General features: G+C 40.5%; 1 protein-coding gene across 3 annotated transcripts in view; it reads left to right on the forward strand.

The window, feature by feature from the left end:
* The window catches only part of vps13c (vacuolar protein sorting 13 homolog C), a 66,294-nt gene that overhangs the window by 15,036 nt on the left and 26,836 nt on the right, over nucleotides 1-24,422 (forward strand). For 2 of the 3 annotated variants that reach the window (XM_058400538.1, XM_058400540.1), the window contains exons 2-36: nucleotides 876-919; nucleotides 2,617-2,659; nucleotides 4,119-4,214; nucleotides 4,695-4,796; nucleotides 5,027-5,086; nucleotides 5,388-5,456; nucleotides 5,669-5,778; nucleotides 5,872-5,931; nucleotides 6,013-6,072; nucleotides 6,185-6,265; nucleotides 8,292-8,349; nucleotides 8,617-8,744; nucleotides 8,843-8,949; nucleotides 9,062-9,233; nucleotides 9,314-9,376; nucleotides 9,480-9,615; nucleotides 9,772-9,866; nucleotides 10,697-10,839; nucleotides 11,037-11,229; nucleotides 12,491-12,605; nucleotides 12,686-12,822; nucleotides 12,910-13,042; nucleotides 13,701-13,818; nucleotides 13,916-14,051; nucleotides 15,372-15,453; nucleotides 15,577-15,677; nucleotides 15,799-15,952; nucleotides 16,232-16,311; nucleotides 16,407-16,466; nucleotides 16,572-16,719; nucleotides 18,028-18,144; nucleotides 18,295-18,398; nucleotides 18,574-18,741; nucleotides 20,805-21,109; nucleotides 24,299-24,422. The exon at nucleotides 24,299-24,422 is cut by the window's right edge and continues 24 nt beyond it. In XM_058400538.1, coding sequence (XP_058256521.1) covers nucleotides 876-919; nucleotides 2,617-2,659; nucleotides 4,119-4,214; nucleotides 4,695-4,796; nucleotides 5,027-5,086; nucleotides 5,388-5,456; nucleotides 5,669-5,778; nucleotides 5,872-5,931; nucleotides 6,013-6,072; nucleotides 6,185-6,265; nucleotides 8,292-8,349; nucleotides 8,617-8,744; nucleotides 8,843-8,949; nucleotides 9,062-9,233; nucleotides 9,314-9,376; nucleotides 9,480-9,615; nucleotides 9,772-9,866; nucleotides 10,697-10,839; nucleotides 11,037-11,229; nucleotides 12,491-12,605; nucleotides 12,686-12,822; nucleotides 12,910-13,042; nucleotides 13,701-13,818; nucleotides 13,916-14,051; nucleotides 15,372-15,453; nucleotides 15,577-15,677; nucleotides 15,799-15,952; nucleotides 16,232-16,311; nucleotides 16,407-16,466; nucleotides 16,572-16,719; nucleotides 18,028-18,144; nucleotides 18,295-18,398; nucleotides 18,574-18,741; nucleotides 20,805-21,109; nucleotides 24,299-24,422 — 3,902 coding nt within the window. The remainder of the gene's footprint in view (nucleotides 1-875; nucleotides 920-2,616; nucleotides 2,660-4,118; nucleotides 4,215-4,694; nucleotides 4,797-5,026; nucleotides 5,087-5,387; nucleotides 5,457-5,668; nucleotides 5,779-5,871; nucleotides 5,932-6,012; nucleotides 6,073-6,184; nucleotides 6,266-8,291; nucleotides 8,350-8,616; nucleotides 8,745-8,842; nucleotides 8,950-9,061; nucleotides 9,234-9,313; nucleotides 9,377-9,479; nucleotides 9,616-9,771; nucleotides 9,867-10,696; nucleotides 10,840-11,036; nucleotides 11,230-12,490; nucleotides 12,606-12,685; nucleotides 12,823-12,909; nucleotides 13,043-13,700; nucleotides 13,819-13,915; nucleotides 14,052-15,371; nucleotides 15,454-15,576; nucleotides 15,678-15,798; nucleotides 15,953-16,231; nucleotides 16,312-16,406; nucleotides 16,467-16,571; nucleotides 16,720-18,027; nucleotides 18,145-18,294; nucleotides 18,399-18,573; nucleotides 18,742-20,804; nucleotides 21,110-24,298) is intronic. The other variant, XM_058400539.1, reaches the window with a different exon arrangement.

Below are 24,422 nucleotides of genomic sequence, written 5' to 3' on the forward strand. Positions count from 1 at the left end.
TGCTGGAGGATTACTGGGAAAACCCCAATCCATCCAGGGGTCAGTAAGATCTGGACTGTATTGCATGTTGGTCTCTCCAAACCTGGAATAAGCACATGACCAGAGAATGGCTATTAGAAATAATAAAAAAGGGCTCATTAGCCAGTCATCATGCCAAGGAAATCTGTGTAGTGTCTAAAAACATGTTCCTGCTCTATTGTTTGGTTGGTATTCTTCTAAAAATACCAAAAATGCTACAGGGCCCAGATGATTCTCTATACTATTTATATGATAATGTAGCTTATAAATAGATGTGTGAATGCATAAAATGACTTGCAGCCTGGAACTGTAGAGTGCAAATAGTTAGAGCAATAAATATAAATACTGTACACAGAAACAAACTAGTTCACCAGTTTTAACAAATAAATGTTGTTCTTTCGGCTGCCCCCTGTTCAGGGTCGCCACAGCAGATCATTTGGTCCACATGAGTCAGCATGACACAGGTTTTACCCCGGATGCCCTTCCTGACGCAACCCTCGAATTTTATCAGGGCTTGGGACCAGCACTGAGAGTTAACTCTTCAGTGGCTGGGTTAGCTCCCCTGCCTAGGATAACATACATTACATTGTGAGAAGTCAAAACTAAGTCTCTTATCAGCTGTTGAGTATTTAGATTTAGTGGGAGGTGTGGCGTATATCAAATACTGTTGTCTGTTGTGGAAATCAGCCAAGCCTTTCCTGAACCTCCTGTTTCAAAAAGAAAGTATGTCAACATACATAATAAAATCACGACTTTAGGACCGTTTTATTTGGACTTTAATGACAGGCTCCTGAATGTGAGCTGTAGGAAACGTGTAACGGATTTATGTGATTACTAATCATTACTTTTCTTTATAGGTGATGTGGTTCTGGAAAACCTAAGAGTGAAGGAGAACACATTGGTATGCAAAATTCCAAATCTTCTATATTGATTTTAATGTAATTAACATACATCTATTGTATTCGTCCACTTTATTAAAATAGAAATGTTTGTAGCACTTTGGAGAGCATGAAACAAAGCTAAATCTGTTGGTAGTGCAATCCTTTCAGATTTTCACCACCCGGATATCCTTCTCATTTCTTGACACATGCAATGAAGTGTCATAGTATTAGCGATAAATAATTTCATGCTACATCACTTCTCTGTTTGGGTGTGTGTGCTTGCTGGATGGAACCATGTAAATCTTGAAACTAGCCTGTACGGATAGAGATTATAGTCAGAGTTGCATTTTTTATGTCCTCCAATGCTGTGAGACATTAGCTTGTTAGCTTATACGTTGGCTAAGATCATATAAGAGACTGTTCCTCTTCTCAACGTTGCTCATCCACAGACTCTACCAGTGAAGGGTAGGGGTTGCCAGTGGGATGCTTTATGGCCAAAATAATCACCCATCAGACAGCAATAAACAAGAGATAATTTGATCTTGATGATTATTTCACTCCACCATTACATTTCCACTAAACAAGGGGGTGACTTGGCAATAAATATTCTTGTTTAGAAAAAGGCTCCTGTCCTATTCTAGATCTGGGGGTACTGAATTGGTTCATAAAAGTCATTCCATTTTATATGTACTTTCATTTTCCCAGGTGCTTCTTGGGGTTTGTTTTCCAGAAGCAGGCATACCAGCTCAAAGTTGTGTATCTAACCACAAAAATGTCTTTGAAATGCATGCATGCTGTCTTCACAAATGTGATGATCAGAGCTGTCAGGATTTTCCCATATTTGGACAACAAACTCCAGTGTCCCAGCAGTACAGAGCATCTCCTTATGTACTATGTCTTCGCCTCAGGAGGCGTCTAACATCAAAGCAGGTCTCACAATTTATTGCCATATAGCTGGATTCAAGGTGGACGATGGCCAACTCCATGTCAGGTGACCAACACTACACTGCAAGATAGATGACCATTTCCAGGTTTCCTTGGGCTCTTTGGAACTCTGGGACCTTCTCATCCTGATCCATTCAGACAATGTAGTGACTTTCATAGACATCAATTATCAATACTCAGGAAAATACTGAAAAATACTTAGAGATAGAGGTAGTACAGAGGTAGAGCTGAGAAAATTCAATCAGGTAGAGGTGGGCTTCTTGCCGTTGCTGAATGATTCTTGCTAACAGAGCTGACTAGCCCTCAGGGACGAGACAGACCAGCCCGTGTGCGGTCTCCTGTTTTGATTTTGCCCATGGTAGACAACATTCAGCAAGCAAATCAGAGTTCTTCTCAAGGCCCTGGAATAGCTATCGTGACCCTGGCTCCCAGTGCTGATCAGCCTAGTGGTTTGAATGTCTTGCCACTTCCTGCTTAGGCAGACTTAGTGTTAAAGGTGAATGGAGAGCTGCAGTATGTTTAGATGCCTGTGTCACTTCTAGACTTTGGTGTAGCCAATGGGGTTTAGAGGATATCCGGGTATTAGACACCACCCAATTCATGTCACAGTCCTGTCTCCATTTAAGTTACTGCTCTCCAGGGTTGCATGCACTTGTTCTCACTTGTTCTCGTTTTGTAATTAGGTGCCTTCTGTATTAAGGGTAACTGACTGATAACATACTCTATATACTGTTTAACATGCTAAAAATATTGTTTTGTTTTGTTTTTTCAGAGTGAACTAGATGTACCGTTTAAAGTGAAGGCTGGGCAAATCGGTAACCAATCATTTTCATTTGGAACGTGTAGTGGATGTAAACATACACATTAACACCTGCTATGGTCTCCCATTGATAAATTTATGACCAAACGGTCAGCATTATTTGATGAATTGCATTACTTCATTAATTTTCCCTTTCCTTAATTTTCCTCATTAATGCTGTCAAAAGTGGAAAGATAATTTTCTCCTTTTTGGAAAACCATTCTAAAATATTTTATGTTATCCGACTCTGATAATTGCTAAGCGGTAAATATTATACCTTATTAGCGGTAAATATAATATACCTATTATAATATATAATATGGACGCTAATATTTAATCACTAATAAGCTTGGCAATGTTATAAGGTCTTTGTTTTGGATACCGCAACATGCAGTCTGCTAATTAGCTTAATCCATCCATCCATTGTCTATACCCTCTTTATTCATAATTAGGGTCACAGGGATCTGCTGAGGCTTATCCCAGCACACATTGGGCGAAAGGCAGGGGTACACCCTGGACAGGTCCAGTCCATCACAGGGCCACATATATAGACAGACAACCACACACCGGAGTACCCGGAGTAAACCCACACAGGCACGGGGAGAACGTGCAAACTCCACACAGAAATTCGAACCCCAGGCCTTCTTGCTGTGAGGCAACAGTGCTAACCACTAAGCTACCATGCTGCCCTAAACTTAATCTCACGCTGAAAATATGAGTGCAGTCTTAGATTTAATTCTAGTATATCTATTCTAAAACATAAAACGTTACCTCAACAAAGCCACATTTCACACAACATTATAAATTCTAATGCTTTCTATTTTACTTTGTAAGGTTCACTTGAGTGTTTCGGAACTCCCTTGATCCTCTGTTTCACTGCGGTGTAATAAATATGTGTTGACACAGAGGACAAATTCCATTAGTCACTGATTAACATGGGAAATGTGGAAAATCTAAAAAAATAAATAAATGCAAAAACAGATATAAAATGCACTGGTAGGGCATTCAATTAGAAGTTTCAATCAATAATCGGAGACAATAAGGAGAGGGCTTAGAGAGCCAGACATTAGAAGGTTGCAGACGTTGCAACCTACAATATAAGCATCTGGAGTTTGGAACTAGGTTCTAAGATCAGATGAGACAGTACTGTGGGTTGAGCCTGGACACTGGAGAGATTCTGGAGAGAAGCATCTAGAAGTCTTAAATTTACTCAGAGGTTGACAATGTTCTCTTTTGTTAAGCTAATTAAACACAAAGGCGTTTTTCATTACAAAAGTCAACATAGGTCTCATAAAGTGACGGCCCAGGCTGTATTCAGTTGAACATTTTTTTAATCAGAAGGTCTGTTAAAGCATGTTTTTGTAATGTCTTTTGAAACTAGCAGGTACATTATTGTTCATGTGTTCGATGATGATGTGTTCGAAGATGATCTTTAAATAGAGTAACGTTAGTCACTCAACTATATTTTTTTCTAGGCAAGCTAACACTAAAAATCCCCTGGAAGAATCTCTACAGCGAAGCTGTCGTTGCTACCTTGGATGGTCTCTATCTCCTCGTGGTTCCTGAAGCAAGTGAGTTGGGAAGCACTAAACCCAGCACAGCATCTGTTTGTTCTAGCGCAGCATTACAGGGTGAAGTGATGGTCTGTAGCACAGTGAAAATGCTAGAATTCAGTTATATGTTCACGTGTTTCGGCTGATATTATGTTATCAGTGTGATACATGTCGATAATAAGGCCTCACAGTGGTTGCCTGGAATCAAGACCTGTGGTTTTTATATCTCTTTAACAGTATAACAGCTGCCTTAACTGAAGAGCCCCTGGGGTATTTTCCATATCTGTAAAAAAAAAAAAAAAAGTGTAAAAGTGCGAGAGGAGGAATACACCAGTCCTGTAATTCTGGACTGTTATTTAACATTGTGGAGTAGCTTAATAGCACATTGTGTTCCTTGCATTATTGCATTATGGGTCTTTCTTTTTACAAAAAATGAGAATGTAGAATTTAAGTAGGACACAAATCAAGCCAAATCTTTACCCTTCCTGTGTTTTGAAGGCATAAAGTATGACGCAGCTAAAGAAGAGCGACATCTCCAGGAGACTAAACAGAGGGAGCTTCAGCGCATCGAGGAGGCCTTGCAGCTGGTAGCACGCCGAGGTAAAGACCTCATTTCTGGACACGTATACAGAAGTACTAAATGTTTCAAATCACCTCAATCGAATGGCACGAAGCTAACCCTGTTGTTAAATAATGCATTGGGTAGAAAACCATGATTAGTATTCCTCTGTGTTAATCTGTTTACCCGCATTCTTTCGCTCTCTCACCTCAGCATCTAATGCTAACAACTCTGTATTTATTTGCTTCCTGCTTTGCGTGGCTGCTTGCAGACTCTCAAGCGGGAGAGTTTGTGTTTAATCTGGAGAGTTATGTGTATAAGGACACGCGTGGTACGTACAGAACCACGTTCTATTGGTTCTTTTCTTTAGAGAGATTCTGATGCTTTATGTGTGTGTGTGTGTACAGTAGAGCTGAGTAGATTCTCATAGTTCAATACAATAAATCTTCACTTTATTTTATTTATTTATTTATTTATATCGAATAAATTGACCTCTTAAACGTGACTGTATTTCAGTGCTGACTTTGTTGGCAGTCTTTCTGTGTGTGCGTTTTCTCTGTTGTGTTTGTATGATCTTTTCCCTTCTCTGCTGTATTGACTGTTTTCTCTCTCTCAACGCTACACTCTTTAAGACAAAGGACGTAAACGTAAAAATCACAAAAAACACTTAAGGATGTGTAAAAAGCATGAGCACAAACCAGGTAGGTGTTTGTGGTTTGGTGCTGGTGAACTGACCGTATGTAGCACAGAATTAAACCAGATTTCGTCTAGTTATTTGTATCCTGTCTGTCTGTCTGTCTGTCTGGTTGATTAGCAGTCCTGCATGACTAAGACTGCTAGAGGTTTAGAAGTATAAACAATTTGCTTTTTTTTTTTGTTTTTTTTGTTAACTCCGAGTTCATTCCCGTTATAGAGAAGCCTCCGGATGAGAAGAAAGACACATTTGCTGAGAAACTGTTCACACAAATAATCAAAAACCTTCAGGTCAAGATCAGCAGCATTCACATCAGATATGAGGATGATGTAAGTATTGTGTAGGTTGTTAGTGGATATTTATCTTTGTATTATTGTTTATTGAGTGTGTTTTTTAATCTGAGGCGTTCCTATATAAACCAGGTTTCCGACCCTCAGAAGCCTCTTTCTGTGGGCGTGACTCTATCTGAACTCAGCCTACAGGTCAGATCTCACACCCGCTTCATTACACCTTGTTATACTTAACATTTCAAATGATACGGAACATTACTTTTATTCTTCCAGACTGCAGATGAGAACTGGAGGACTTGTATTTTAAATGAAGCCGTCAAAATTATCCACAAGGTAAAGTGCTGTGTGATTGAAACTCGTTTTTAGTTCCTATCCTGAATGATGTTTTTTGCAGCATCTCGTGGGGATTGTCTGTGTGTGTGTGTGTGTGTGTGTGTGTTTTCAGCTGGGTCGTTTGGAGTGCCTGTGCGTCTACTGGAACGTTAACAGTCCTATCTTCTACAGAGACTCCTGGGAGGTGATAGTGGTAAGGTCTTAGACTTTCTGTGTTATTGAAGATGACTCTCTAGCAAGTTCTGAGGGTTCAGGAAAAGAGAAAACTGGAGGCAGGCTTGGAACAACTCAAAATGCACTTTTTTTTTTATCTTTCAGTTTCACTTTATACTGCGTCTACTGTAAACACACACACACACCCACGCACAAAGCTTTGTCTGTTTTTATCCCTGCCACAGTTTACTGCAACAGAAAACAGTGATTAATTGTGTAATCCTTACCGCTCACTTCCCCCCAGCTCCGCCCCCTCCATTCATAAACCGGCGCTTGACCATGGCCCCATTTCCACGGACTACTGCTTTGTTTTCTGTTCCTCACTTCTGCAGAGGATAAAAACAGATTTATGTTACATTGACAGTATTTCTAACTCATGATTTCGAGGCAGTGGTTAAGGTTTAATGGTTAAGGCTGAAAGCTACTGATAGTCAGAAGATCAGAAGTACAAGCCCCAGCACTGCAAAGCTGCCACTATTGGGTGCTTGAGCAAGGCCCTCAACCCTCTCTGCTCCAGGGGTCTGTATCATGGCTGACCCTGTGCTCTGACCCTAACTTCTTTATGAGCTGGGACATGCGAGGAAAAGATTGTGCTGTAAAATGTACATAGATAAAATAAAGGATCTCTCATTTTATTTATCTCATTCATCAGCTGATAATTAGCAAAAATTGCTGTATGTGTGAGACAGACAGAGTAAGGACTAAGGTGGATGCTTGGAGTGTTGTTAAATCTATGTCCATACTTCATTATTTAGATTGGAAACATACCATGGGCTCAGCATTAAACAGTGCTGCTACAGTACTGCTTTCCTCACTGACTAGCCCTGACATTTATAGAAATCGAAATAGCCTTCATTTGTAACATATACATTACAGCACAGTGAAATTCTTTCTTCGCATATCCCATCCTTGGAGGTTGGGGTTAGAGCGCAGGGTCAGCCATGATACAGCGCCCCTGGAGCAGAGAGGGTTAAGGGCCTTGCTGAAGGGCCCAACAGTGGCAACTTGGCGGTGCTGAGGCTTACATTTACATTTCTGGCATTTGCCAGACGCTCTTATCCAGAGCAACATACAAAAGTGCTTTAAGTCTCTATCATTGAAAACATTAACACTGGTTCAATAGGTTACAGACTTAGGATACCATTAGCCTAAAATTGGATGGTTTTTTTTGTTTTTTTTGGCTTGAACTCCCGATCTTCCGGTCAACCACTTGAGCCACCCAACTTATTTATTATTGTTATTTATTTTACTTGTATTTTTAATCACATAACCCAAGCACTACATCAGAGTTTTTTACCAGAGCAGATATGAAACGCTTCACGTTTCCTGCTGTTAGCATTTTAGCTTAACCTGTGGCATTTGTCCTCTCAGTCCTTTAGCATCTTGTTAGAGTTAGAGTTACACTATAAACATGAAATGAAGTGAATATTAAATTATAAGAATCCTTCAGCATCCTGTTTTTTCCTTTGTAATGAGCTCTCATGCATTTTTTCAGCTGTCTGTTATTATAATTGTTAGCTAGTGTTTAGCCTTGTTGGCTAACTCCCATGTAGCTAGCAATGCTAACTATCAAAAAACTGATTGTAACACTGGAAAAAGCCTGTAGTGCTGTAAGAAAGGTCCAGAGTGATTTGACTGCCCTATTTTTATTTGAGCATGAGGGTGTTAGCTAGTTAGCATTATTATCATTCACAGGAGATTGTGTAGCTAGCGTTACACTTCATAGACTTCTGTGAAGGTGAAGTATTGGAAGCTTTCCCTGGCTCTTGAAGTGATAAAGTGTTTGTTATGGAAAGACAAATGCTTAAACAGTTCAACTTGTTACACAGATTGTGTTTACACACCTCTCCAGGAGTGATGGTGCTTAATTCACTGTCCAGCATGAATACATTTCTCCATCACACTACTGCCTGAAGTGTGGATTGTGGAGTCAAATGGCAGATTTGTACAGTTTTTTATTTTTTGATTGAGATTCAGTTTCATTTCTACTTCCTGATATTTTGCAGGACAAGCTAAAAGCAGGAATCAGCAACAAAGATGAAGAACTGAAGGGCTATGAATACAGTATGTATCGTATAGATAATAAAATCTGAATGAAAGCAGTTTATGCTTGAATTGATTTTATTGTTTTAAATGATTTGTAATTAAAGAAATGACTAATCGCTTGGAGTTAAGAATATTTACTATACTATATGTAATACTGTACCAGACTGAAAGCACAGTAGTTTATTACAAATAATTATTTTTCAGCTATGTTTTGACAGCTGCATGATTACTCTTGTGTGTTAATATTACAGCAATGTAAATCACATACAACTTTACACTCTACAGTTTTCAAACCCATTTTCGCTTCTGCTAAAATTTGCATCAACCCAAACGCTGACGCTGAGCTGAAATCGCCCAAAGCGAAGGTGCAGCTGGAGGTGCAGAACATTGCTATTGAAATTAGCAAGCCACAGGTATCTGCCCGCGTCCTGTGTGTTAACATAATTGCACCACAAACTCGTTACACAAACAGTTGGTTACCTCTGTTTCATGTCTACACTATTTATTGTAGTACCTGTCTGTGTTGGAGCTGTTGGAGTCAGTAGATTGCATGGTGAAAAATGCTCCATACAGGAAGTTCAGACCAGATGTGCCTGTAAACAAACATGCCAGGCAGTGGTGAGTGAATGATGAACAATGGATGAACGTATCTGGTGTTTATTTAGTGAAATGAAGTAGTGTTTCTTGAATTTACTCCTTCTCTAATCACGAAGAGTCTGTGGCTTTTCAGGTGGCAGTATGGCATCAACAGCGTATTGGAGGTGCACATTCGGCATTTTAACCAGATGTGGAGTTGGACTCATATCAGAGGACACAGGCAGAGACTTAAAGCCTACAAGATGGCATACAAAACCAAACTGACTCACAGCAAACTCAAGGAGGACACCGAAAAACAGATCCTGGTACGGAAGACGTCCTCCATGAGGTTTCTATTCAATACAGATACAGTATTGCTTATTACATTGATGTATTTACGTTTTAGGAACTGGAGAAGGTTCTAGATGTGTTTAACATCACACTGGCCAGACAACAAGCACAAATGGAGGTAGGAAAAGATAACTTGCAATGTTTCTATTAATAGCTAAGATAGTCTGGTTGTGTTTTTGACCATTTTGAGCTATTTCCTTGCCTTTGCTTGTCTCTCTCAGGTGGTTCGGTCAGGTCAGAAGCTCACAGCCAAAAAAGCCAAACAGAACACTGGAGGAGGCGGATTTTTCAGCGGCTTCTTCGGGAGAAAAGAAAGAAAAAAGAAAGACCAGGAAGAGGAGGACAAAGAGCTAGAAAGTAGGTGCTTCAATTCAATTTGAATTCTGTTATCACTGAGTAATACTACTTTTCCTAGAACTAATAATGGACTAGTGTGAAAAAATAATCACAAATATTAGTTGTATGTGTGTGTGTGTGCGTGCTCATGTGTGTACATGTGTTTTTCTAAAACAGGTATAGATGCTGTCATGACCACTGAAGAGAAGACCAAGTTATACACAGCAATTGGCTACAGTGAGAATTCAACCAACCTGGCCTTACCCAAAAACGTTGGTATCAGACATACATCAGACATTGAAATTATTCACTTCCCAATTCTGATTATTTTGTGTAGTGGTTTTAACAACAGACTATGATCACAATGGCTATATGTCTGACTGTGGCGTGCACACTGCAGTATTTAGCAGTGAAAATGATTGATAGAGATCTTGAACACAACCCACTAAAGTGGTAGCTATAACTCATTATGAGTCAATATTGCAAGCCAGTTAAACTCACTAAACCTATGTCCGCTAAAACTATGGCCACTCTCATGTTGGTTTGCAAAATGTAGACACATTGTTCGCAAAAGAGTCTGTGATTCTTAACAAGTTGTTGTCTCTAATGGTTGCTGCCAGAAATAAAGTTATTTCTTGAGGTCAGTTTGCTGCTGATGAGCTTCAATGGAGAGAAAAAAACTCAATGTTTCCACTGATTAGCAAAGAGAAGGTTACTGGGTTTGTGACCTGAGGCCTGTGGGTCTTGAATTTCTGAATTTGCCTTAGCCCTTGTATGTGCATATGCATCAGGCCCTTTCTCCAAAAGAGAGAGCACTAGTCTGATCATTTATCTAACAGAATTACAACATTTGTGTATCGGATTATGCATAATAACACATTTCCTATATATATATATATATATATCACAGTCAGATCAGTGGATTTCTAAACAATGATTTCTAATACTAATTATCTGCAGAGGATCTACAATAAGAATAACCTGAAGTGCCTTGCACATTTATAGACTGCAGTGGATGTAAATTATTTTGACATGCTAGTGATTTGGTGTTCACCTTGCTTGCACTGTGTGTGTGTGTGTGTGTGTGTGTGTGTGTGTGTAGTACGTAGCAATGATCATAAACTTCAAGCTCCTGCAGACATCAGTGACTGTGCGTGAGGAAGCCAGTGTTCCAGAGATTCTTAAAGTGCAGATGATTGGCCTCAGCACCACCATCTCCCAAAGACCTGGAGCACAGGCTATAAAGTATGCCGAACCTCCTGACATCCAAATATTTTCACTGTCGAAGTTCCTTTATTTTCAGATAAATATCTTTTACATATTTTACATATTAAGGTTGTTGTTTTAGTTGTGTGTGTGTAGGTCAGTTTTTTGTCAATGAGGACATAGCTGTAGAAGTCTAATGCTGTGTGTGTGTGTGTGTCTGTGTGTGTGTGTGTTAGAGTGGAGGCCAGTCTGGAGCACTGGTATGTGACCGGGCTGCAGCAGCAGGGTGTTACGCCGTCACTCATAGCATCTGTGGGAAACTCAAACTCCTCTCTGCTTAGTGTGCTGTTTGAGCTTAATCCAGAGGACACTGCAGTAGATCAGCTACTCCGTGTCCACTCTCAACCTGTAGAGATCATCTATGATGCGGTGAGTAACACGCACACACACACGCACACACACACACACACACACACACAAACACGTGAAATCCATGTGAATATCCACTGCCAAATAACCCATAATGTGCCCAAAATATCCACTGATGGGCCAAATGCAGTTCTCAAAGAATTCAAATTATTTCAAATGATTTGTTTAGATTTGTTCATTTTCAGCAGCAGTGTAAATACCATTGTTGCAGGCCACCTCTGAAATGATGGTGTTTTCTGACTACATGGGGTACAGCATACTGTAGTAGTTCACACTGTGTAGTGCTTTATATGCCTTTTAAAAGTCAGTTGTGAGTGTGACCCTCATTAGAGGATCATGGCAGAAATGTAAGAGAGAAAATCAAACTCATGTTCTTTGAGATTAACAAAAAAAGCCCTTCTTTAATGAGAATCCTGAACAGCAGCTTTATACAACATAGAAGCATATGTCAACAGTAATGACAAGAGCGACATGATAAACTACATGTGTATAATCAGCTGCACAAATCACCCAGAAAAGACAGTCCGGAAAAGTCTGACATATTCTCTAATACAATAATTATAACATTATGATATATTATATATCACATTGGGGATAAAAAGTTTACATCAGACTTAAGAAGGTTTTGTTAATCTTGTCTTAGGCGCTCACACCATCTCAAGCTCAGTTCAGACTGTCTGAGGAGTGTCTGTGAATCTTCAGCTCACTCTACAGTTCAGATAATGTTTAGTCATTCAGTTCAGTCACTCTACATCTGGACTTTGGCTGGGACACTTGAGGACATTTCTGAAACTTGTCCCAAAGCCACGCCAGTGCTGAATTGGCTGCATGCTTTGGGTCGTTGTCATGCTGAACCAAAAGGTGACTTTCACCCCAGTCTGAGGTTGGGTGCCTGCTTGAGCATTCTTTTAAGGACCTTTCTGTATTTGGCTTCATTCATCCATCCTTTAAATCTGACCATTGTACCCAATTTGGTCACCTGTTAATTCCCTCCCACTATCCAGCTCTCTATCAAGACATGAAGCCAACCAAGGCAACATAATGCCTAGGAGGAAAGTGCTCTCTGCCCTCTTCCTTATTCATGAACCTGTGATTTGCTAGTGTTGCTGTGTTTGACAGGAGAGTCTATGCCAGTTTTGCTCGCATGGCTCCTGATCATAGCTGTGGAATATTTAAGACACTTTCAGTGAAGGGTCTGATTCCGGGGTTGCTGTTTAAAAAAAAAAAAACTAAAGTACTGGTTTGTTTGTGTTTTTGGTAGCTGACAATCAACAGCTTAGTAGAGTTCTTTAAAACGGCTAAGGGTGTGGACCTGGAAGTGATCACCTCAGCCACCCTCAGCAAACTGGAGGAGATAAAGGAGAAGACAGCCAGCGGTATGTAGTTCTTTCTCTCTTGAGACATGATAATTAAAACTATGGATGTCTGTTTTCCCAAATTGACTTTTCCATTGTAGGTTTGGCTCATATTATCGAGACACGGAAGGTTCTGGATCTGAAGGTTGACCTGAAGCCTTCTTACCTGCTGCTGCCCAAGTCAGGATTCTACCACAGCCAATCAGACCTCATCATTGTAGACTTTGGCAACCTGCAAGTAAGCATCAAACAAAATACTTGCACCCCTAATGCTGCGTATTTACACATATTCATGGAGATTCATGCTTTCTTGTGTGCATCCTAGCTGAACAGCATATACCAGAGCAGTGCTGAACAAGCAGCTGCTAGTTTCTCTTCGCTGGAGGAGATCATGGACAGAGCATACGAGAGATTCTCATTGGAGTTACGCAGTGTGCAAGTTCTCTACAGCAAATCAGGTATATATATATATATATATATATATATATATATAGACAGGGTCAAAACATTGCACAAAATTGGTGAGCTACTGAAATAAATAAGTGATTTCAAGTTGACAGAATAATCTATATTCAAATTGCCGTGACTCCTGCTAATTTAGGGTCTAGGATCCCCTCATTTCCTCATTTTCTGAACTCTCTGGATTTTCACACCGTATTTCTTGCCTCAGTGCTCCTGCTTCTGGTTTATGAATAAATACTGATTTGTATTGGTATCCAGCTTGACATGTGAAAAATGCAGCAAATAAAGCTCCTCTGTGTTCACATGAATTCACCCATTTAGTATTTAGTTTCAGGGAAAGTCTCTTTTTTTCTGTGTGCTTTCATCAGGAAGGTTATTCATTTGCTTTTGTCATGGGAAGCTGTTCTCTTTTTAAATCTGTCCTCCTGTGTAGGGTTAGAGGAGCCAGAGTTATTTAGAAAGTTCTGCATTGCCCATAGGAGTGAGTGTGAGTGTGTGTGGTTGTCTATCTGTATGTGGCCCCGTGATGTGTGCTGGGATAGGCTCCAGCAGGTCCCTGTGATCCTAATTAGGAATAAAGCGGGTATAGAGAATGGATGGGTGGATGGTTTAATTTTCTATTATACTGTTATATTTCTGTTTATGCGTTCTCAGGGGACACGTGGAAAAGTGCTCGTATGCAGGGTTCATCCCAGCAACACATTCTGCAACGCATGGACTTCACTCTGGAGCTCGCTAAGTGTATGGTGGAGAAGGACATACGCATGCCTAGGTTTATTCTCACACTTAAACACATGCACATGCTCTCTCTCTCTCGTTTTTCTTTCTGTTTCTTGTTAGTAATCCATTCGAATGCTGTTTTTTTGTAGGTTTAAGGTCGTTGGGGAGCTGCCGTTACTGCATGTGAAGATTTCGGACCTGACCATGCAGGGGGTTGTGGAGCTGGTTGACAGTATTCCCTTTCCTCATGTTTCTTCCACACCACCTTCCACCCCTACTCAGAAGGTCTCTCTCTCTCTCTCTCTCTCACACACACACACACACACGCACCTTGATTTTTTAAACAGTTGACAAAAAGACCAGGGTCTGTATTTAGATTGTAGACATCTATTGTAGATGTAGATAGAAAAATTGTAGACATCTTCCAACTATTAAAAGTTCAGTTTTGTTAGATTTTATTTATGTGTTCCAATTTAAAGAACAGACATTTTCACAAAGCAGCTGGATGTAGATTTCCGAATAAAGGTTTCTGAATAAACGTGTGTCAGTGTCGAGGAAAAACCCCCTGAGACGTCATGAGTAAGAAATACTTTGATAAACCGGACTCAGAATAGAACCTGTCCGCTTTCTTTGTGGTGACATGAGATTAGAAATCATTACAGTATCATCTTAAAGATGAAAAAAGAGAGATAGTAGAACAGAAAATGTGTGTTGTTTTATATAATCCTAGAATAAACACAGTCTTTATGATCCTAGTGGAATTTTGGATAGATGGTCAGTATGAAGTGTTTTGGGAATGCAGATCTTTAGGGTATCTACATGGAACCACAGCAGCAGCAGATAAAAGAAGAAGGTCAGTCAGAAGTGCAGCAAAGTAGAGTATCAGGAAGAATCAGGCAAGTCTGGAGAGTCTCAGAATTTGGCAATGCCCTCCTATCAGGCATCAAGAGAACAAATACTGTTAGCAAATAATTATGCTTCATGGATATGGACTGGGCAGCACAGTGGTTTAGTGGTTGGCACTGTTGCCTCACAGCAAGAAGGTCCTGGATTCGAATCCTGGGTTCGAACCGACAGGGGCCTTTCTGTGTGAAGTTTGCATGGGTTTACTCCGGTTTCCTTCCACAGTCCAAAAACATGTACATTAGGTTGATTGGTAATTCTAAATTGCCCATAGGACTGAGTGTGTGTGGTTGTCTGTCTATATGTGTGGCCCTGTGATGGACTGGCGACCAGGCTCTGTTGTTTTGGATGAATGGATTACCAAAGATGTAATTTTTTGTGGTACAGTGCCACTTCAGAGCTCTTGAGTCCTGTGATGGATCCTGAGATCAGGTTACTGTTTGTGTGGAGTTTGGCATGTTCCTATTATGTTTTTCTGGGTTTCCTTTGCATTCGCTTGTGGTCTGATAAAGTGTTTCTAGATTGGTGTCCCGGTTCAGGGTGAATTCTCCTGCCTTGTGTTACTGGGATTGGCAGTGGATCCACCAGGAATAACTGGAATAGCTTGAATTGCACACTGTTCCACAGAAATATGGCTGCATCTAATATACATATAATAATAACAATCATTTCTAAACAGTGTAATTATATATGTTTGTGCAGGCTATGTCCATATCGTTAGCAGACACCAGGCCGAAAGTGCTGAGTGTCGATCCAGCAGCATTACCGTACTCCATGGTATCAGGTGAGATACTCTGTATGTGAGAAACTCTCTGTTCAGTCTGACTATATTTGGAAAAGTCATGCTCTTAAATCAATAACTATCAATAAAAAGTGAACACTACACTGTGTGTGTGTGTGTGTTCAGATTCTGAGGAGGACATTGCTGAAAAGTATCTTAATGAGGATGCCCAGAGATTAGCCTTGGAAGAACTGACAGATATTCATTTTACCTTTGAAATCAAAACAGTATGTGTTTTTTCCCCAAACATTTACTTTAAATTTTTGTTTAAAATTAAACTGTTCTGGTGCTTTACATAGTTTAGGCTTGATGTTTAAGTGTGTATCTGCACTGTATTGATGTGTTTAGGTGCTGTTGGAGCTCCTATGTCAGGACACTCAGGAAGGCACAGTCTTGGCTTTAAATGTGTCTCACTTGGGTTGTGAAGGCAAGATGAGGACTTATGACCTCACAGTCAAGTCGTACCTGCACAAGATTTGCCTCGATTACTGCGGGATGAGAGGTAGAGGATCAGCACATGCCTACACACACACACACACACACACATGCAGTACTTGGAAGTCAAACTTTGCTGGTAACATACTTGATCAAACAGAACAGGACTTGCGGTGAAATACTTTTTTAGGATGTCCATGTCATAAAAATAGAATAAAGTAGAATAAAAATAGACTAAGAACAATAAAAATGGAATTTAATTTCACAAGAAATAGAATAAAATTGAATTGAACTCTAATAACTCTGTAATATTTGTTCCTTGTGTGTTTGTGTGTGTGTTTTTCAGATGCCCAGAATCAGCCCCTTCACCTAATTACCTCATCCGACAAACATGGATCTGATCTGCTGAAAATGGAGTACATTAAAGTGAGTGTGTGTGTATATATATGTGTGTGTGTGTGTGTGTGTGCGTGTGTGTGTGTGTTAGTTTGTGTTCTTTAACCACTGTACACTCCACGTAGGCCGATGTGAACGGACCCAGTTTCCAAAGCATCTTTGACAACACAGAGCAGGTGCTAAAGGTAAGCTGTTCTAACTAGCGTGTTACAGATAAATTATCTGAATTTGCACTTACTAAGATAATTACTGCCTTCTTCCTGAATGAGCCTGATTTTTCTCGTGTGCAGGTGGAGTTTTCCTCACTGGAGTTCCTTCTCCATACCAGAGCTCTGTTGTCCACCATCAACTACCTGAATAGAGCAGTGCCAAGTTTCACATCGTCTAAAGAAAAAGACATAAAGAGACCAGTGGATAGGGTTACAGCTGAGAAGAGAGGTACACACATACACACACACACAAGAATTCATGGTGGAGAAACAGCAAAAATCTGTAGGTGTGGCCAAATGAAATGTGTGGCAAAAGCATGTGGTAGAAGCAGTTTGTCCCCTTCTCCATACTCTTCTCTTCCTTCATTCTGGTACTAGTTGATGAACAGGTTTTATAAGAATTTTTTGGTAAACCATCTGAATTTACTCTGGTTCAGATGGTTGACTTTGACACAGGTACACTTGGAGAGTGTTTTTTGTTCTGGCAAACTGAAGGCCAGATCATTTCTGAGGGGACATGAAGGGGACATGCATCTGTCACAGCACTACCTCTCTAGGCCACATGACATTTTGGTGATCCCGATCTGACCAGTGTATTCTGGTCCAAATATTTATGTTCCTTGGATGGTGGTGTCGCAGAAATGTAACATTTTTCTATATTTTTCAGTACAATTGTTCCAGTGCTCAACAAGTGCCTGCTGGTTGATGTTGTGCTGTTAAGATTTTCATCTGACTTACTGTTGTTCATTTTTGTAATCCCGTTCCGATAACACCTCGAGCTGACTAGGATATTTCCTATGCCTTGTTTTTTTGTTTTTCATTGATGATGACTTTTTGTTCACTTGCTTTTTGCACTGGATTTGAAGTGCAGTGTAGTAACTCTTCAGATAATTCATTCACTATAACAGATTATAAGGAATACCACCAGTGTCCTCACAAGTCTAAGATCTAGTTTTATAGCAAATAATCTGACTTACATCTAGTACATTTCCACAAAAAGTCCACTAAAGCTGCCGCTTCTGGGACCCTGAACAAGGCCCTTAACCCTCAACGGCCCAGTTGCATAAAATGAGATAAAATTGTAAGTTGCTCAGGATAAGGGTGTCTGCCAAATGACAGAAAAGTAAATCTAAGAGTAGGCAGTGTGTCAACAATGAAAAGAAACGTTTCGATTGCAAAGATTATTAATGTTTTCCTGCCCCACAAATATGCATGCTGATGATCTACTGCAGTGGGATAATGTGCTTTTGTGCTTCTGGCACATTTATTTATTCCTTGAGGCAGATACCTTGTCTATTTTTCCATAGTTGAGCATTAGTTTGTAGCAAAGTCACATTTTGAGGCTCTTAAAAGGAGGCTGTGGGGAGTTGAAAGGACTCACTGGCATGAAGTTTGCCACAAAGCCACACCATTGTCCATAAGATGTTTCATCTCTGTTGCATTTCCAGTTTAGAGTGCTAATCCCAAGAGGATATGTTCAGCACTGATAATCTACCTATCTCATAGAATATTGACTGAGCTGACCATCCTTTCTCAGTATCTACAGGTTCGAAGGACTCCGGGGTGGTGAGCTTCAAGCTTTTTGCCATGTTGGGCTCCTTTGGAGTGACCATCTGTGATGACAGAAGTAGCATTGCAGATATCCAAATTCAAGGTACATGTTCAGTTCCAAAATCAGAATCCATGAAACATAAATACACTGTTCTGGTAGGCCCAGAGTTTTTGGGTTTAGTTCAATGGCTGGTGTTTGTTCACTGATTTTTTTCAGCTATTGTAATGGCATTATATGTTTGTTATTCTCCAGGGGTTGATGCCTCTCTGGTCATCCAGGCCAAAGAAACCGAGGTGTTTGCCCGTCTGCGAAATGTTGCAGTGATAGACGTGGATATGAAAACCATACATAAAAAGGTGACAAGTTTGTCAACTGATCAACAAGTTTACCAGCTTCTTTCTGATTACATTTATTTGTGTCCATTATCTGTGTATCAATTCTTTAACTTCATTTTCCTTACATTTTTCCTGATAAATTAAGTTTGAGAATTAAAATGGGTAACAATGTGTTTGTGTGTTCTGTCACTACCAGGTGGTGTCTATTGTGGGTGAGGAAGTATTTAGTTTCAAGCTGAGTCTGTATCCTGGATCCACAGAAGGAGAGGGTTACTCCGACACGTCAAAAGTAGATGGCAAAGTCACTCTGAGGCTAGGCTGCATCCAGATCATCTACTTGCACAAGTTCCTTGTATCTCTTCTGGTGAGATATGAAAAATTTTACACACACACACACACGCGCACACACAAACTAAAGCTTGTTGCAAAACAATCATGATATGATTATTTGCAGTACAGTTCTTGGTTCCTGGTCTCAATGTTTGTGTCAGCTAATTAAAATTTGAAAAAACAAGTTTAAATATTGTCATATGATGGGAGTGTCCTGGGATTGCTATGTCCTCGAGGTGTTTTCTAAGTTGGGTGTGTCCTGGGGTACTTGTGTTTTGGGATGGGTACCTTCTGGGATGCACGCGTCTGGGGTCTAGATGTGTTCTGGGATGGGTGCATCTGGGTCTAGTTGGGATGGGTGTGTGTCCTGGGTTGAGTGTGTCCCGGGATGGGTGAGCGTCCTGTGTTTGGTGTGTCATGGGTTGGGTCTATCCTGGCATGGGGTATTTTGGGTTGGGTGTGTTTTGGGACGGGTGTGTGGCCTGGGATGGGTAAGTGTCCTAGGTTGGGTGTGATTTCATATGGGTTTTTCCTGGGATGGGTGGGTCTTGGTATGGGTGTATTCCGGAATGAGTGTTCTGGGATGGGTGTGTGATGGGATGGTGTATTCTAGGACAGGTGTGTCCTGGGATGGGGGTGTCCTGGGATGTGTGTATTCTGGGATGGGTGTGTCCTGGGATGGGCGTATTCTGGTATGGGTGTGTCCTGGGATGGGGTTATTCTGGGATGGGTGTGTCCTGGGATGGGGTATTCTGGGATGGGTTTGTACTGGGATGGGGTATTCTGGGATGGGTGTATTCTGGGATGGGTGTGTCCTAGGATGCGGGTATTCTGGGATTAGTGTGTCCTGGGATGGGGGTATTCTGGGATGGGTGTGTCCTGGAATGGGTGTATTCTGGGATGGGAGTGTCCTGGGATGGGGGTATTCTGGGATGGGAGTGTCCTGGAATAGGGGTATTCTGGGATGGGTGTGTCCTAGGATGGGGGTATTCTGGGATGGGTGTGTCCTGGGATAGGGGTATTCGGGGATGGGTGTATTCTGGGATGGGAGTGTCCTGGAATAGGGGTATTCTGGGATGGGAGTGTCCTGGGATGGGTGTGTCCTAGAATAGGTGTGTTCTGGAACATTTGTCATGGGATGATTTTGTCCTGGGACAAGTTAGTCCTGGCACAGGTGTGTTCTGGGTCTGGGGTAATCTGGGATGGGTTTGTCCTGTAATAGGTGTGCCATTAATACTAATATATTATTATTATTTAAATATTATTTTAATAATGTTGAGCTAGAGAGTCAAAGAAAGCCTATAAAACTGTTTAAGAAATTTTATGTTTTTTTTCTTTTTGTCGTTTTCTTTTCTAATTCTTGTCGTCACTGAATGTATGTTTTTGTTTCCAGGACTCTTTTAGCTATCAGTACCCCTCTGCTGATGAGGTACAGACTTGGGCATGGAGCATTTAAAAGCCATTTTCAGCTTTGCAGCTTCACTATTAATGTCCCTCACACATTCCCTCCCAAAAAACATTTTCAACTGTGAATTGAAGTATTAGGTTAGCTGTACACAATGCATTAGAATTTTTATTATAAAATAATAAAATAATGTTCTGACCTTAGCCAGTTAATTGTGATGTTTATATTTGCAAGGCACCAGTCTGTATTTAGACATTTAGATGGATTTGCATGCTTGTTATGTAGCTGTTTTTTAAAAATTCAGTTGATGTTAAATCTAAATGCTTTAAATTTAGTATCATAGCACAAAGAATGCCTTTATGCTACATAGCAATCTCTATATGCTTGGCAGATTTAGCAGATTTACTTAACTAAAATGGTACCATGCTATCATACATTTTCTTTCACAAAATGATTAGAAAGTCTTCGAACCATCCCTGTTAGATTTTGCAACTTGGTTGTAAACTTGGTTGTACTCAGACCTCAGAGCGTGATTATGGCATGATGTTTCCCTCCTAACCTGACCATCTCATTATTATCCTCTCCCTTTCACAGACCACCTCAAGCTGCCACTCAAACCCATAGCTTCTACTTTCACACATCTATAAAAACGTGTACTGGATCACTTGATAACTGTCTGTTATGTTCCACAGACATTTGTGGATAACTTCCAGGCAGCCAAGGAGGCTATAAGCATTGCCACGGCCCAGGCAGCAGAGAAAGCAGCTGCCAGCGTCAAGGACTTCGCTCTGAAGAGTTTCAGACTGTCAATGGACATCAAACTAAAGGCCCCACTCATCATCATCCCTGAGTCTTCCATGTCCCACAATGCCTTCGTGGTGGATCTGGGTCTCATCACTATGAGCAACACCTTCTCCTTGACCCCAGCTGAAGGATTTCCACTCCCAGCTGTAGTGGAGACTATGGATGTTAAGCTCACCCACCTCAAATTGTCAAGGTATTATTGAGGGAACGTACTGGTTTTAAGATATATACTAGGAAGTGAATTTGCTTAAAGGATTATGATGTTGGTTAATCTTGTATGCTTATGATAGTCATTGGATTATACCTGTTAAATTGCAGTTTCTGGCAATACTTTATTTGATGAAATTAGCATTTTTAGCTTTTTTTCCACCTCTGTGGTTAAACACACCTCAGTAACACTAACTATTATTGTGTTTTTTGTTGTTGTAAGTACCACATTCCATGTACAACAGAACACCATACAGCCACAAGCATCGTGTCTGCTTCTGGTTATTGCTATACACAGCCTAGAACCTGTAAAGAACTGTAAAGTAGTATGGAAACTGAAATGATATATGCGTAGTTCTGAGAGGTACTGCATTACAGACTATGATATAACACAGTGGTTACAGTGTCCGGTTAGATATAATAATAGTTACAACAATTTTACAGGCTTATAGGTGACCACTGCGGCTGCTTAGCTTGAATGAAACTGAAATGCAAGTGGATTCATGAGAGACAAAAAATATTTACATGGCATAAATACAGTAAAAAGGTTTGTGGACACCCGACCATCACACCCACATTGGTTCTGACCTCATTAATGACCTTGTGGCTGAATGAACACAAATCTTTACAGCCTTCTAGCCTTCCCAAAAGAGTCGAGGCTAAATGACAATGTGGGACTAAATCTGAAATGGGATGGAATTTCAATAAGCACATATGGATATGATGGTGAGGTGTCCACAAACATTTGGCTGCAGTATACTTTGGGGGATGGACTACTGGGTTGGAGTGTGACTGTTGGGTGATACTCCTGGGTCCAGCCTAACACTTTACTTCATTGTAAATGCTACGTTCAGTATGTTCATGAAAAGGTATGTGGAGAGAAGGTGAGTTACTGCATATGTGTTAGTCACACTACATACAAACATATTACACAGTTTGACCATGTTGGATTGACAGGTATATCTGCCTGTGTGAATTGTCTCCAGTAGGTGGTATATCCCAGTGGAAATATCCCAGTCAGTAACAGTTTGATTCAACCACACCACATCAGGCTTTAAATATGTTCTCTAAATGTGTTCTGAATTGACATTGTTTTGTGTTTTGCCACGCCAAAGCTCTTTTGTACTTATAGACCTGTTCTTTGTGTCCTTTTCTCTTGGATTTCCTTTTCCACATGTAAAGTAACTTGCATTGTTTGCTTGCTCGGAGCTAGGATCTAAAGCCTGTTCTCACGTTTCTTTACTTGCTTTTGCATGCAGCTCATGACTGTATGTTGCTGCAGCATGTTGGTTTGAAACTTTATGGGCATTTAACACACTTGGTATTGCCTCCACCTGGCTCATCCAATGTCATTTTTATTAGTTTGCATACAGACTAAACTCACTCCATATCACTTCTGACTGTTTGGGTATAAGGTGTATAAGTTAGAGTCTATTTCTAAGCCACTGTTTTGCTTATAAAAAAAAGAAGAAAAAAAGCCATCAGCTTTCTTAACTTTGGGTGATAGAGGGTTTGCCCACCATCAGTTATGTACATAGAGAATACAGGTTATTGCTATATGTAGTAGGTAGTCACTGAGTTAGATGTTGACAGTTAAAAACAGTTAGAAGTCTTACAGAAAGATCAATACTGTGCCATCCAAAATGATTGGGACCTTTCATGAAAATGAGCAAAAATGCATTATATCTAAAATAATAACACATGCAGTGTGTTTTATATATAAAATTATAAAACATGCAGTTAGTGATATACTACTTATTTTTCTGTTGAATGTTTTCTCCGTTTCCCAAATAAATAAATGGGATTTGTTTCAATAATTCAAGTTTTGTGGTGAGAATTTCGTTTACGGTGGCAGCAGGCTGAGAAGGTCAACCCGGACTTCTCTTTCCCTGGACACAAATTTCAACTCCTTCTGGGGAAGCCTCAGATGTATGCAGGCTAGCTGTGACATATAATCTCTCCAGAGGGTCAGCCCCAGGATCTCCATCCATTGGGATGTCCCTGTCACAACTCTAGCAGCACGTGATCAAAAGGGCATCCTTGTATGGTGACTGAACCAGTTCAGTGCTTGTACTTTAAGACTCTCCCAGATTTTGAGAGAAAGCTCAACCATAATGGATTTCCTCAGCTTGGAAAGTAAACCCACCAGCCTTGCTCTTTCATGGACCAATCCTTGTAGTGAAGGGGCTACGGAGTTATGTTACTGGGAGCTTGGTGCTTCCAGTAGGGCCACCCTTGGTAAATGGATCTAAGAGGAAAAATTAAACAAGGAGTGATACTTGAAAAGACAAAAAGACAAAGAATACACTGCCCATTGCTGTAGCCAGACCTGGGGTGTTGTCCAGATGTGTGTCTGGTGACAGGGCTACCCACATAACTTTGCCTGAAATGCTGAGATGGAGCCATCTTAAGGGCTCATCACCTGCAAGACGAAGGGTGGCATCAGGTGCAGTGCCTATTGGGTGGTAGGGATGTGATAGACTGTCTTAAATAGACTAGACCAGCGGTGTCCAATCTATGCAAAGGGTTGGTGTGGGTGCAGGTTTTCATACCAATTAAGTAGAAGCCACACCAAATTCCACCTGTTTAATCAGTTTAGCTTGGCTTTTCATTGACTCAAGTGTGGCTTCGGCTTGCTTGGAATGAAAACCTGCACCCACGCTGGTCCTTTCTGGATAAGACTGGACACCCCTGGAATCCAGAAATCCTGGAATCCAGAAATCCACTGGAATTTTAGATGTATGCAACCTTATATTTGTATCCTAGCGGAACAGGATATGATTAAAGTTTCTGTTTCTTTTGCTCATTTTATGACGGGTGCTAATAATTCAGATGGGCTTTGTAGATTATAGTGTGTTATTTAAACTAACCTGCACAGTTCACTTGGCACCACTTAGCACTTGTGTAAAACAAATACTTGCAAGTTGTCCATCCAATTCATTTCAGTTTTGAGCACTAGCCTGTTCATATGACATAAAAAAGTGATGCAATAAACAAAATACTAAAACCTCAGTCATTTAACATATTCATGGGGAACTTGAGATCGTGTCCATGTGTCTGAGTCTAAAAGTTGCATACTGACTAAACTTTGCATCAACAAAATGTTTAAATGAATGAGATTGAGGCTGATATTATGGTCTGAGCCAACACCAATTCATTACTATATTGTTTCCAGAACAGTTCTAAGGCTTGAAGCACCTCAGGCACAGTTGGAAATTCTACAACCAGTTAACCTGGAGCTGTTGGTTAAACGCAACCTGGCCGCCTCCTGGTTTACAAAGATCCCTGGAGTCGAAGTT

This window comes from Hemibagrus wyckioides, linkage group LG10 (assembly GCF_019097595.1).
Source record: "Hemibagrus wyckioides isolate EC202008001 linkage group LG10, SWU_Hwy_1.0, whole genome shotgun sequence".
Classification (NCBI taxonomy): domain Eukaryota; kingdom Metazoa; phylum Chordata; class Actinopteri; order Siluriformes; family Bagridae; genus Hemibagrus; species Hemibagrus wyckioides.